At 30.2% G+C, this 15,494-nt stretch overlaps 1 protein-coding gene across 1 annotated transcript; it reads right to left on the bottom strand.

The window, feature by feature from the left end:
• Positions 1–880: 880 nt before the first annotated feature.
• Positions 881–15,246, bottom strand: LOC131650611 (uncharacterized). The gene is made up of 16 exons (XM_058920313.1): positions 15,044–15,246; positions 13,966–14,063; positions 13,793–13,879; positions 13,540–13,705; positions 13,160–13,372; positions 8,169–8,395; positions 7,850–8,047; positions 7,594–7,684; positions 7,068–7,233; positions 6,874–6,984; positions 6,683–6,782; positions 2,237–2,267; positions 1,601–1,698; positions 1,380–1,466; positions 1,118–1,283; positions 881–961 (listed from the first exon to the last, which is right to left on the bottom strand). The coding sequence occupies exons 1-16, from the start codon at positions 15,221–15,223 to the stop codon at positions 881–883; spliced, it is 2,100 nt and encodes a 699-aa protein (XP_058776296.1). The 5' UTR covers positions 15,224–15,246.
• Positions 15,247–15,494: the final 248 nt, after the last annotated feature.

Raw genomic sequence — 15,494 nt, 5'->3', positions numbered from 1 at the left:
AGGCCTTTTTGGTCCAGCTCTAAAAAGCCCAAGAAACGCCAGGGCCGGGCTGTTTATGGCAGGATAACCCATTTTGAGAGCTCTACTTCTAACCATAACCATGTAGAAATTAAATTAACCTTTGCTCAAAAGCAATCAACCTATATTCAAAAGAAATCAATTGGTTATGTAAAGCAACTTGATATTCCAGTAGCAACAATTTCATTACTCTCTTTTTAGTATTCATAACCTTTTTAAAAGGAATGCATCGATTTTTCAACAAATCATTTGCACCAATAGAAGTAATCTAAGGATTGACTTTTAGATTGCAAGATATTAATATAGCAATAAGTAATCCTAATTTTATATCATGATTAGTCTTTGATATATTTTCCATTAACAAGAAGTTATGTTAGACCTCAATTGGTGTCTAAGAAAAATGTTAGACCTCAATTAAACCATAAAGAAAACAAAAATTACTTGTTGTCAAAACAACACTTTGTTTTGCATCATTGATTGCATTAAAAGAATTGTCAGTTTGGTCAATTACTAGATGTAGCAGTAAATTGCAATTAATCAAACAAGATTTAAGATAAAATTTAATATAAGAACAACAAACAACCATACATCCATTAATTATTAATGATGTCATAAGAAAGAAATACATATTTTTCAAACACTCAAGAATCTTGAAACTAAAATACATTTCCAATATCTTTGTCATCTCGGTGTCTGGGGAAACAATTTTCTCCTTCAATTATTTGTATAAAAATTTCCCCCATCATCATCTTCAATAGCAAAACTACTATGCCAATTTATTTCATGCATTGCTTCAAAATCCGATGTAGTAGGATTGATAAAAAACCATTTGAGGTCAAAGTAAGAAAAAATCATTTCCAGCTCAAGCTTCCGGACCATCCATCTGACCATGAGCCATGCCTCCTAGGGTGTTTTCCATCTCTGATGGATCTAGTACATGATCCTGTAGCATATTAAAATCAAGCATTAAAACTATTATGATAATAAACACTCTTTTTTTCTCTTTTAATCATTAGTTTGAATTGAATTCTTGAAAGTTTATTAACCATCTAACAAAATGAATTTATTAATAACATAAATATGGGGAAAAGGATCCCACCTCTTCCAAAGTAGTTTTGTTTGAAGGCACAACATTAGAGTTATTAATTTTGTTCGACTCCAAATCTTTATAAGCCTTCTTGATAAGCATTTCCGAGACAGACTTAAAACCAGCTGCTTTGGCTCTGTGTGATAAAGCACCCGTAGGTTGTTGCCCTCCTTTCTTCCTACAAGGTCACTCTAATTAAATAACAATCATACAAATTGATGCAAAATTAAAACCAAAATACGAAATTCAAACATATAAGCAAAACACAACTTACATGCAATAACTACAGTTACAAATGTCTCTGCACTTAGGGCACATCCAATCAGTTAACAATTTTACCTCTTTTTCCGTTTCGCCATATCTAAATTCAACACATTATAAACTCTCAAAACATTAAAAAGCAAGCATATAAGAAATTATTGTGCGATTGTACTATTAATAAAATATAATAGTTTTTAAAATAAAACTAAATAAAAAATAAAAAGTGAAACAAACCTATTCAAAAGACATTTGCGGCATAACCGAATGCCACAAGGATTTCTATTTCTCAAATTCTTACATATTGCAGCAATGTCGCTTCTTTTTCGCCGGCACTTCAATGTAAAAAAAAAAAAAAAAGAATACATTAACATCAAAATAGGCCCCAAAATAAAAAAATTCAAGACACACACAACTTGTAACTAGTCAAATTAAACTCCAAATATCCTCGTCCTCCAAATATTCCTCTAATAAGTCATATACTCATACATAAAAAAAAATCATCAATTCTCATACAATAAATGAAAAAACACCAAAAGACTAATTCTTTCAAACATCATCACTCTACAATCTATCAATAATTTTATATTTTTGGTTTTTTGAAATTAATTGGACCTTTAAGAATAGGTAAGCACTACAATATGAATCTCGAGTTAACAATACACTCAATGCACCAATTATGATATTCATTTATACTCACAATCCCTTTTTTAATTAATCAAATTCACCCTAAAACAGCTAATTTAGCAGAAACATTTTTGTTGACAATTTGTGTTTCTTTTCTGTACTCACAAGTCACACTCATCTTAATTTTACTCCCTCATTTCAATACATTATATACTACATGCCAAAAAGTTATGAAAACCTACGAACATATACACGAACACGAATACCACACACATCACTAACACAAAATATCAAAAAATTGAATATAACATATAATAGATGAATCAATGAAAAACCAACCTGGTGACAAGTTTTTTTTTTGTTTTCAACCTTTGAAACTTCGCTAGCATCACGCTCAGAATCATTAATTTGTGATGAAGAGGAGTTGAAATCCATATCAGTGGTGGGGGGACACCATCGAAGTGGAGGAACATACATTATTTTGAACACTCAACTACTCTACTAGAAGAAAATTGAAAAAAAATGAGATAGAGAGAGACTGAAAATGTAGAGAGATTAATAAGTGAGGCAATGCTTCATACATTTTTATTTCCTCTTTATATAATACCATGAGGTGGTGGAAATAATGAAAATTTTCTATAAAAAAATGAAACATTGTATCTGCTACATTGGGAATAAATGGAATTTTGGTTAAATAATATCCATTTAAGATTTTTTTTTGAATATATATTAATAATATAAATTTTATATTATTGCTAAATAAGTATGTTAATAAATTTCAAATGAATGGAATGTACCGTTTTGAAAAAATGGAATTTTCTTAAAGGAATGTCCATTTTTTTTTTTTTTATTTTTATTACGTATTAATAGCTATAGTGTACTTTTTTTTTATTTGGGAAAAAGTGGAAATTTTATAAAAGAATATCCATTTTTAATGTTTCTATTATTTTTCAAAAATACACACTATTATTTATTTTTAGAGTTTATTATCTTTTTTCTCATAACTAAATATAATATAAAATAAAATAAATAAAAATAAACGGAGGTCCATAGAGTATCTCGGTTTGGTTGAGCTGGGGTTGAACCAATCCTTGGTTCAACCGATTAAACAAATTTTATCATGTTCTGAAATTCGCATGGTTCTATATTCGGTCGCATACGCTTGTTGGGAAAACTATATACTTTTTGTGAAAATAAAGTGAGAAAACGTCCTCACCTGCATACTTGTTAGCAAAATTTTCATATGCAGCATGCAACAATTGACTTTAAGCTGTTGGGCCCTTGTATCATTTGGTCCTCAAGTTTGCAAAGGCTATGGTTCACTTACATTTTTCTTGATCTACATTTTTCATTTTACAATTTTAAGTTTGGCTTTGTAAAATATGTGGAAGTTAAAAATGTTAAAAAGCTTCAAGAGAATCTTAATGGATTTTGGTTTGGAAGTTACAAACAGAGATGTCATTTGGCATGTTTCACCAACCGGTTTGTGAATCCTGCAAGCCCTAATATTGTTGTGTCTCAAGTTGTGGGAGGAGGTAAGTTTCTGAAATCAAAAGCATTATTTAGAGAAGTTATGAGCAAAGGTGTTTCAAAGGAAGTTGTTCCTCTTTTGAAGTTGTGGGAGGAGGTAAGTTTCTCAAGTTGTGGGAGGAGGTAAGTTTCTGAAATTAGGGATTCACTTATAATTAGTTAACAATGGTAGAAACTAAATTATCTTCAAATTCAAATCCCTAATTTTACAATTTACAACATAAAGCAATAATCTGATAAAAGAAAGATTATCAGATACCAATGAACAGAAAGATGACGGTGGTGAGCTGACGAAGGCTGAGTTCAACGAAGATTGAGTTTTCTTCGTTCTTTCTATTCGAGTGGAAATCGGAGGTGAATCTGAACTGACCGTTCAAAAAGTGCATAAATTGGAGGAAGAAGAGGACTGAGGTAAAAGAACACTGATTGAATCGATGAATCAGAGGACGAAGAGGACTATGCTAGGTCGAAGGAAGTGGATACGTGTTTTGTTTTTTGCAAAAACTTTGTGCGCGAAAACAAAAGGTTATCTGCCAAAAGACTTTTTCTTTTTATAATTAATTTTCTTATTTATTACATATTTTATAATTAAATAGTGCTTTCCTGCAAACGCTAACATAGGATAGTCAAAAAATTGAGTTTTTTTAAAAGCGCTATTTAAGTGAAGAAAACTAACTGCGTTTCTAAAAAAGTGCTAACATAGTGAAGAATATTAATAGCGTTTTAAAGAAAGCGCTATCTTAGTGAAGTTTAATAGTAGCATTTTTTTATGAAGTGCTATCAAAATCATATTCACTATATCCTATAATAGCGTCCGATCATAAAGTACTATTATAGATGTGTTTGTTTCCTTTTTAATAGCACTTTCTTTAAAAGCGCTATTAAATTAGGCGATACAAAATATCAAATTTGGTGTAGTGATTAGACACGTGACTTCACACAGAAGAGGGGGATGAATTGTGTATATTTTTAAAAAATTGATTTTGAAATACTTTTAGAATTAATTTCAATGTTCAAAAGCATTTTATAAAAATTTTAAGAGTAAGTAGCAGAAAATAAGACTAAAAAATAAAATGTTGAAAGTAAAAGTAAAGAGAAGAAAGAAGACACCAGAGATTATATAGGTTCAGTGAAAACGACTGTATCTTATCCCCAAAAATTGACCTTGAGAGTACCAAGTAAAAGTTAAGAGATTTTAGTAGGTTAAACTCTCAAACCCGTTTATATAAGGAAAATGAAGTTTGTGGCTAACTTCCATCTAAACAAAGAATAAATACTGAAGCGGGTCTTCCTTCCAAACAGTGGATTGAAGTGCTTAGTCTTCTTTCCACAAGAAACTTGGAGAGTTTAGTCTGTAAGATTCAAACCAAGATTTTGCACGGGCTAATCTTGAACCTGGGAGAGTTTTTAACACCAGGATGAGCTCACGAACCGAACTATGGTCTAACCAAAAACCTAGAAGATTTTAATACCAGACTAATCTTGAACCTTAACAATATTTTAATATCGGGCTCAACTTAAACCGAATAAAGTCAAACCAAGCTTCTAACAAGTTTAATTTTGAAACAAAAAAAAATCCCTAAATAGATGTACTGTTAGACCAAGGTAAAAAAAACTTCCTTGACAAACTTACAAATCCATCCTTCTAGAAATACAGCTGCCTCACTTGCAAAACGATTTTTTCGAAAGCGCTATGACTAATCTTTAGTTAGAGAAAGTAGAAAGAAATATTTTGAGAGAGATAGTGATAAGTGAGGAATGAAGGTTCACTTTTCTGGATGTAAAAAGATGTGGGAAGAGACATCTGTCTATAGGCTAGAGGTTGACACAAAAAAGAAAAAAAATTTAGGACCATAATTGATGGGTCAATTGATTGACATAATGCTCTAATCGATTGGTTGGCCTAAAAATAACCAATTAATAAGTTTTAAAATGCAAAAAAAATTGCCCTTGCCTATCATTAAGATGTTATTCTAATTGCTTAGGGCATATTTTTGCACTAACTCAATTGGTCAGGTATAGATGCTAATCGATTGGCAAGGAAAAAGTTTTTCCTAGAACTTTTCTTACAACTCTCAAGTCATCTAACATGACTTCAAGGCATTTTTAGAAGTGTTTTCTTGATAAAACTTGTTTATGATTGTGTGTGATGATAAATTGATGTTACTAGCGTTGGAGTTGAGACCGAGTCCAAAATTGAAGCTAAAACACCTTTTTTGTATTTTCTCTCAGCCCAAAAGTTGCAATGTGTTTCTATTTTCTCCCAGCCCTACCATTTTGTTGGGAGGTATATGGACAATACATCTTGAACTGTACTCTTGCTTCAATGGCATGTTTTTTACTGCCTTATATTCACCACCACCATCGCATTAAATTATTTTTATTCTTTTGTTAAACTGATTTTCTATCAAGTTTTTGAATTGGAGAAAGGCATATGTTGTATCTGAATTTTTTTTAAAAGGATATATCCATGTGAACCTAGCGAAATCATTTAATGAACATTTGATTTCCATTAAAAAGGGTTTTTTTTTTATTAAATATGTAGCCAATAAGCTCTAAGAAAAGAAAATAACACAAGCAATCAACTAGGACTGTCAAATATTTCAGCTGACAAATTTTCCAAACATTATTGAAAATAAATTTCTTTCATGAGTGGAGAGGGTTTAACTTTTCTCTCACTTAAGTTACTCCTTTAGACTTCTAAGCAAACTTTTAGTGATGTGTCTTCATTCATTTCTTTTAGTTCTGCAAACATGACAGAAAAGAAATATACATTATTAGTAACTTTTATTAAGAATCAATCATGAGATAGTGTGTGAATCAAAGTGTCATTAACAAAATAGTTCCACTTATTCCCCCTACTTAGGTGCCAAGCACCTCTAATCGTAAAAACATGTATTTGTTATCACAAAAATCAATGTGAAAAACAAGGTTAGGGGAGAGTTCAAATTGAACTACAAAGCATAAAAAAATATTCAATACTTAAATTGCACATTGAGATTTGTGACCATAAATATTATAAGTTGATACTTGAATGACCATTGCAGAGTTTGAATAATCTCCTAATATATGTGACAAATATGGTTTTAATTAGTCAGAAAATTTTGATTTACATTCTAAACTACTTTGTTAACTAGTTATAACTTAAATAAAAGTGCGTACCTTGAATAAATGTACATATCAATCTCACCCTTCTGTTCAGGACCATAAAAAAGCCATTTCTCTTCGGCAAAAGTCGCATCCTCTTGCTTGAACCTGATATCTGTAAATTTTTATCCTTTAGAAAACTAGAAAGAGCCTAAATTTTAATGCCATTATTCAAAAAAATTGGGCTACTTTTTTGTGAGAATTACCTTGCATTAAGAGATCACATTCACTATTATAACTTTTTAACTTCCAAAATGATTGACCACTACTATTGGAGAACTCAGGCTCGATTCTCATAGCATCTGAACTTTGTTTCCCTACAATAGTAAAAGAAAAAAAAATGTAAATCATTGAATTACCATTAAAATTATTACAATATATATAGGTCATATATTCATACATTTAGAAATTGCGTCTTTTGCCTCAAGAAACTCGGTGTGAGCTTTAGATGCTTCACTTTTTAGTGTTACAATAACTTCATTAGGTTCTGATATCGAAAGTCTATCCACATTTGACATAGCATCTTTTTCCATTTCATCCCGCAAATTTTTCTTAAGACTCTTTTCCTGTAGATAACATATACACAATAATAAAATAACCATGTTATACATTATGGTAGCACTACTCTAAAAACAAATAACAAATATTAAACCAACTTGTGTTAACTTAAAAATATATAAATATTTTAAATATGAAAAACTAATATACAAAATTTTGTTTAATATAAGAAAGATGATGCTAAAATAAAGGAAAGCAACTCATATGCTTGATATAATTTAAATAAAACAATATTTTTCTAATATGTTGCAACAAAAATTTATTCGATTTATATACATCAACGAAATGATGATTAGTTTAAATATTAAGTCGTAGATATGTGAGGTGTTTAATCATTGTTGTTTTGACATGAACTATTTGTTACATACCTTCTCCTTAGCTGCAGCAACTTTGCATTTAGCTTCTTTCTTTTTTTCAGCATATTTTACATTTTGATCATCAATATAACTCCTTAGTTTCCTGAACATATATATTCAAAAAGTTTATCTCCTTTTACATAAATAAGACTATTATTTAGAATACAAAGGAAGAAGAAAAAATTAATCAAATGATGAAAGTGAAGCAAACAATGAAGTAATAGAAAAATTCTAAGTATAATTTCTTGTTTGATCATGAATTACTTACGTAGTGCCCAGTGCTTCATCACAAATAAAATTCAAAAGGGTAAGCTTTTTAGATATATCCAAATCATAATATCCACCAATGCCTTCATTAAGCCAATCTATGGGAAATTCTTTTAGAACAAGATCAGATTTAATTATTAAATCTTGCAGAATTTTCAACCATGAATTATTTCCATCACTAGTAGTTAAGGATGGGGACCTGCACCAAAGTAATAAATAATTAACAAAGTTCATTGAAACATTTTATACAAAATAAATTTCTCTCTCCCTTCATAAATGAAATAGATGCGTTAGCAAAATGAATTGTGAGATAAACTCACTTAGTTCTTGAATCAGATACTATCAGAGTCAACAGTTTGCTTTGGAGTTCAACAACTAAGGTGCTTTCACCTTGACACACATTTTGTTTACGTATCAATGATTGTAAAATTGCTTCACCTTCTCCTTTCTCGATATCGAGCGCCTGATTATAAATAGGGAGAAGTGTGAGTAAATTTGGAAAGCAATTATAATCATGTCTCGATATCGAAAGCAATTTGGAAAGCATCTATAAAATAAAATTATGTCAAATATTAAAAAAAAAAAACTTTATGTCTAGAGAACTTAGTTCAATTTAATGGAATTCAAGTAAAGAATAACCAATTAAACACCATTTAAATTATCAATTACAAAGTAAATCCAGGGAATGGTTTTTAGATTGCATGATATTTATAAAATAGTAAATAGTGCTAATTTTATTTCATGATTCACTATGCCAAAAAAGTCTTTTAATAGCGCTTTTTTTTGGTTTTAATAGCGTTTTTAAGCGCTATTAAAGCTCCCGCTATTATAGGTTGACTACCTACAATAACGCTTTAAAAACGCTATCAAAAGTGTAGTCTGTAATAGCATTTTCATATAAACGCTCATATCCTACATTGGAGCTGATAAGCATGTTTTTAACCAAGATTTAATAGCGTTTTCTGATAAAGCGCTATCGTAACCATGATTTAATAGCGTCTTTTCATAAAGCGCTATTGAAGACCCTTTTTTTAATAGCATTTTTATAAAAAGTGCTATTAAAGACCCCCTTTTTGAAAAAAAACTAATGCTTACGTTCACCCACTGAAAAGTAAAAGTTGCTTTAATCATTCACGTCACGTCCCCCTATATAGTATTTGATATATTAAAAAATTAATCTAGTTCCAATTTTAACATGATACTAGCATTTCTCTATAGCCTTAAAACTTTCAAACATTGTATTCAAACTCCAATCGTACAATCGTTTTCTTTTCTACTAATCCTTCCTAAAATACAAACCAAATAACCTTATTCTTAGTAGCTATACCATAAGTCAAATTACTGAATATTAAATAATGTGATTCTTTAATTTTTTTCAAGGTCTTCCAAGACAACTAATTTTCACATTTCAACTAACAAAACTATATAAAGTTTTCTACATCTATAAAGAGACATAACATAAATGATCCAAAATGAAATGTATTCCTACATAACTCTAAGATTGTAACTCATAGAGCAAGCACATACCAAATTTTGTAAATCATTCATTTTTTTAATTCCATTGCTAAAAATATATGCACTTCAAGAATGTTTGGCAGTCCTCGGTGCTCCTCGAAGTTCTCTTGACTTTCTCATAGACACTGAATGCTTGACTATACATGCATGGCACAAATATAAAAGTTAAATAAATAAACAATAAAACTCAGAAAATTATTTAGGTCAATATATCATCTCAAATAAAAAGTAAAAAGCTAACAATTAAGAAAGATACTTGAAGAACTCAAAAGGACTACATTTAATCATGCATACGTTTTTATCTCCAAATATATGACAACAACATTCAAATAAATTAAGATACACCTACTATAAATACTTACCTTGTAATAATAAATCAATTTTGAGTTCCAAAATATAGAGTTTAGATTCAATATCTCTGTATCTACAATTTAGGTGTTTGACAAAAAAGAAAAGTAATTATAGTTTCATTTCCTCTTCTAATTATTTTAGTTAGTGGTATTAGTGCCAATAATCATACTGCTATATAGCATAGACATAGATTAAAAAAAAAACTACTACATATTGAAAAAAACATGATAGCTTCAAGAAAAATTAGGAATTACACAACATACTTTCCATTGACTAATTCGTATGCATATGAATGTATTAGGAATCAAACAACATACTTTCCATTGGCTAATTAAAGTATTTTAATTACTAGTACCTCAACTTTGCCATCAAAAATGCCAGTGCCGATACCGATAAGAATAAATTATGGTTAATTCATACTGCGACAATCGCAATCAATGTCGCGACAACTGTACCAACCAAAATTGTGAAATCCTTTACACAACTGCCACCGTTTTTAAAAATGATCATTTTTTAAAATGATCGACAAAGAATGTTAAGTTCAGCTTATTAACAACTGATGGCCTCTCAATTCCTAATAGAAAATAATAATAACTATCAAAACAAACTTCAAGTTTAAGCATTAAGCGGCATAAAGAACATCCATAAATTTATACCATCAGCACCAATTACTAGTTCCACAATTTTGTAGCCTCTCGGGTGACTGTTTCTATATTTAATAAAATGGGCATTCTAAAATGAAACATGCATTCTTGTTGTGTAACTACTTATTCATTGTAACAATCTCTTTTCTATGAATAAACTTATTTGTTTAATGGCTCTTAACTGCCAACATTCACCCCTAATACAATGTAAAAAGTTAACCAATTTAACATCTAGGTATTCCAGCAAATTAGATGTTATAAGAAAGAAAACACAAGGTTTACCTAGTAACACTCAATCCTAATTAATTGTTTCAATCATAAATAGCAGTGACAAACATGGTAGCAAAAGAGGTAACAGATCCTGATGAAGATGACACTATAAACAGAATCAATGTTTCACAAAAAGTTTCAGCCTATACTATCACTATTTACAAAACGGAAAATCAAGAACCACAACAATTGAAGCATAGAAAGAGATAAAATGAGAGAATTCCTTTCTTGAACTCAGACTATAATTTCTTAATACAAACACATGTTACCCATTAAATCATTCGTACAACTATAATGATTTTGGAATGGAACCTTTTCCTATAACTTAATGTTTCAAATTAAGTTACTCAAGGGTAAAAATCAAAATCGATAAAGGAACTTTTCCTATAGATTCATGTCTCAAACCAGTCACCACTAGAAACACTAAAAGGGACAGAAAACTAAAACACAAAACTACAATAGCACACCTTAGAAAATACAAAAAAAAAAGAAGCAAAAAACAGAGACTTCTAAATTAATACCTTACAAAAATGACGTGATTGAGACAACGACCACTGAACTGCAAGGGACAATTTCACCAAGGTTCGAAGACTGCAGTCTTGCACTCGATTGGTGATTGCCACAGCCGCTTCTCTGCAAGCACCGCATACATACATATATAAGAGAAACTATATCAATGTTATTGACCTCACCCTATTCCTACATGCTTGGAACATGCTAATCAACATAAAACTGTTGGATATAATTCAAAATCACATGTCATATTTTTGAAGGATCTTCCATATTCCAGAATTTTTAGTCATTAAAGCTGCTGAAGATGTGATTGTCTTAAAAAAAACTGATTTTCCTTATCTAAACCGGTCATGCACATATCAATATCTTTAACAGCTTCGGAAGAAGCTTTAAGCTTAGCAGTGGCAGAGTAATTGTGTCAAATTTTAGACTTGTTAGCATCACCTATCATATAAGCTTGGCTACCACAACCAAGTTTTTCAAAATAGTTGTCAAGGAAACAAACTTCCTTAGAAAAGCTTCAATGAAGGAATTATTGAGCTACATGAAAAATGAAGCTTTCACGAGTGTATCTTAGTGATTTCAAACAATATTAACACTATCAACAATCTTAAGAATGGCATGAATAGAAAAAAGAAACTATATAGTCCAACATGATTTGATGACATCTTTGTAAACATAGACAAACTTGCTTGACTCAGGAAAAATATATGAGTCAACATAGTTATTAGATAGTGATTCAATAAGAGTGCACCATATGGGGTTAGGAATTTATTCCAAATGTTTTTTAGAAAATGCTCATAGACCTAATCCAACCGTATTACACCACTCTAGAAAAAAGAATTTTCAAGTGTATTTTTGTAGCTGTCATATAAATCCCAGTTTCCATTAACAACCCAATTCCCTTCCAAAAACAACAAATCACAATTAGAAATACCTAATCATAAAAAAAAACCCAACTCCTTAAACCAAATAAGAAGAATTTTGACATATTCATAGACGAGGATTTACTTACAGATTCACTGCGCGAGAGTTGCAGTGTTCAGAGTTTTGCAATAAAAGAGCTGGACAAAGAGGGATATTAGAGTATTTATGGGATTTCTTGTAAGAACATAATGGCAAAGGTTAACCAAGCTCAACCAACAAGATTTCAAATCGAAGAAGAACAATTACTATAGAGAGAAGTGTGTTGGAATACGGCTACGGAGAACGCCGAGATGGAATACAGTGAAGGCGAGCAAGAGAGATACAAAAAAGATAACCTCTATGAAGATTTCTGGAAACAAATAAAAGATTTTTCAATCGATTTAGGATATTTGAGTTATGAGTATAATTTATTTTGGTTTTAGGGTTTCTGACTTCCTAAATGGGGCCGAATTTGACGGAGAGAAGAGGGTTCTATGTGTGGAACGATGGAGAAGGTTGTTAAATGGTGAGTTTTTTATGGAGAAGGTTGTTCGATGGTGAGTTTTTGATGAAGGTTTTGGGTTAGAAGATGGAGGAGAAAAGTACCTGAACGCTGTAGGTTAGAAAATTGATGCGTGAGTTTTTTTTTTTTAATTTTTTTTTAGACATATGTATAATAGCACTTTTAGAAAGCGCTAACAAAGCATCATTCCAATAATAGCGTTTTACCAAAAAGTGCTAATAAAGCCATTTCTTAATTTTTATTTTTTGTCAGCACATACTCTATAATAGCGCCCGATTAAAAAGCGCTATTATAAGTCTTTGTGTCAAATTTTTAATAGCACTTTACTAATAAGCGCTATTAAATTGGTGATATTATAAGATAAAATTGTAGTAGTGATTATTGATTGATTTAAACTTTATTAGATAAAAGTCTCTTAATGTTGGAACAATCAACTTACGTTTTGCGACTATTATTTGCATTAAAATAATTTTTATAATTAATAATATATTCATTAGGTCAATTTAGCTGCAAACCTAAATTGCAAATCAAACATGATTTAAGAGAAAATTCAACATAAGAACAATAATTAACCATAACAAAGGCATACCTCTCCAAACACTCGGCAAAATTCTAGAAACTGCAATGCATTTCCAACATCTTCTGGTCGAAGCTCAATGTCTAATATTGCTGTAATCACTGTGGCTGTAGGTAAAGGAATTTCTTTCTCAACTATTTTAGTATCTACAACACCTTTCCCGACATTTGGATGTGAAATACCACCTTCAGTATCATTAATAGCAGATGGATCTAGTATAAGATCCTGTAGTATATAATAATCAAATATTAAAACTACAATGATAATCAAAACATTTATTTCACTTTTCTAGTATAAGATCGTGTAGTATATGTGATGAGAAGCCCTAGTAACCATAAAACAAAGTGAATTTATTATGTCAACTACACAATAATGGGGGAAAAGGAACATACATTTCCCAAAGTTGCTTCATGTGAAGGCACAACATGCACATTATTAACCTTGTTCAATTCGAAATCCATTGACTCCTCATTGATAAGCATTTCAGACACTGATTTGAAACCGGATGCCTTTGCTGTATTAGATAGAGCACCAGTAGGTTGTAGACCATTGTTTCTCCTACAATGTCAATATTCTATAAGAACAATCACACAAAATTAAAAACACAACTCAAAATTCAGACTAGATAATCATTGAACAACTTACCTGCAACAACTACAATTACAAATTCCCCTGCACTTTGGACAATTCCAATCAGTCAAAGAATTTACCTCATTTACCACTTCCCCATATCTATATTCAACACACAAAAATCGTCAATGTACAAAATAACAAACACACAATGAGACCAAATTAAAAATGAAAAAGGTGAAACAAACCTATTTTTGAGGCATTTTTGGCAAAACTTGTTTACACATGGCTTCCCATTCCTTGGATTTTTACAGATTGCAGGAACACCTTTGATTATTTGACGACACTTCAATGTGGAAAACCATGCAGACAAACATGTTAGTATCAAACCTCAAAATACCATCACCCTACAAACGGGATGTGTTGATGTGCATAAGGTATATTCTTATGCACGGTGCATAAATACTCAAATATTGTTTATATTACTCAAAGTATTATATTTATTACTCAAAATAATATACATATTATTCAAAATAGTATAAATACTACTCAGAACAATGAATATATTACTCAAAATAGTTAAAATTCGATATTACTCAGAATGGTATAAATATTACTCATAATAGTGTACTCATTACTCACAATTAATAATTACTCATAATTAATAGATGTGTACAAATAATACATATATTATTCATGGATTTTGATATTATTACTTGTTTCTAACTAAAATGTTACTCGGAACAATTTAAATATTATTCGTACGAGACTTATGCACCGTGCATAAGAATATACCGTATGCACATCAATCTGACCCAGGAAAATACATATGAACATAAAATTATAAATCGAGATAAACACACAAAGAATAGGCCTTCAAAGATCCATCACTCATATTCCATCAAGGAATATTTTGATTTTTCACATTAACTTGGAAATTTATAAAAGATTTGCACTCACAACATGGATCGTGATACTTGAGTTAATAATACAGGTAATGTGAACCAGATATATCATTTATTCTTACAATTTATCAAACATCAATTGTAACCCATTAATTAAACTCTATTTAACACATTTACCTAAAAGTAAAAAATTTATTTAATAAAATGGAATAATTAAATATAACCATGAACCTTCAACACAAACACATCCACATAATGGGACACTAATATGTTGGCATCATCGATAATTGTTTAATTAAATGAAATAATTGAATGTAACCATGTTCTGTTTTTGTGTTGGCTCTACATATATATGAACTTGAAGAATTTAGTTTATATAATTTGTTAAATAAATAAAATATATAAAGGCTTAAGAATCAACCTGGTGGCATGTTTTTCCACCAACATTGTTTTGTGTTGAAGAGGAATCAAACTCCATGTTGTTGGTGAGGGAAACTGATTGAATTGGAACATCATACATTTCTCGAGTTCCACTTATAACATCAACCTCAGTGCCATGGTTAGTGGTACTGGGAGATGATCGAATTGGAACATCATTCATTCTTTACAATTAGCACAACACAAACAAATTTTTTTTTGGAAGAGAGAGAGAGATATATATTTCAAATTGAAAGTGACCATAAATTTATAGAGGTGTTGAGATAAATGGAGGTTTTCCTGAAAGGATATGTATTTTAATATTTTTACTTTTAATATATAATAATAAATATATAACTTTATATTTTATTATTAAACCAATAATATTAATAATATATATATATATATATATATATATATATATATATATATATATATATATATATATTCAAGTG

Source organism: Vicia villosa, linkage group LG2, assembly GCF_029867415.1.
Source record: "Vicia villosa cultivar HV-30 ecotype Madison, WI linkage group LG2, Vvil1.0, whole genome shotgun sequence".
NCBI lineage: Eukaryota > Viridiplantae > Streptophyta > Magnoliopsida > Fabales > Fabaceae > Vicia > Vicia villosa.
Note: the sequence above shows the minus strand (reverse complement) of the source record. Positions and strands in the feature narration are given on the sequence as shown.

Coding starts and splice junctions, on each gene's coding strand:
- LOC131650611 (XM_058920313.1), bottom strand. CDS start 15,223: ATGAATGATGTTCCAATTCGATCATCTCCCAGTACCACTAACCATGGC. Junction 8,048..8,168: donor GTATCTGATTCAAGAACTAA/GTGAGTTTATCT, acceptor ACTTTGGTGCAG/GTCCCCATCCTTAACTACTA. Junction 1,284..1,379: donor TGTAACTGTAGTTATTGCAT/GTAAGTTGTGTT, acceptor GTGACCTTGTAG/GAAGAAAGGAGGGCAACAAC.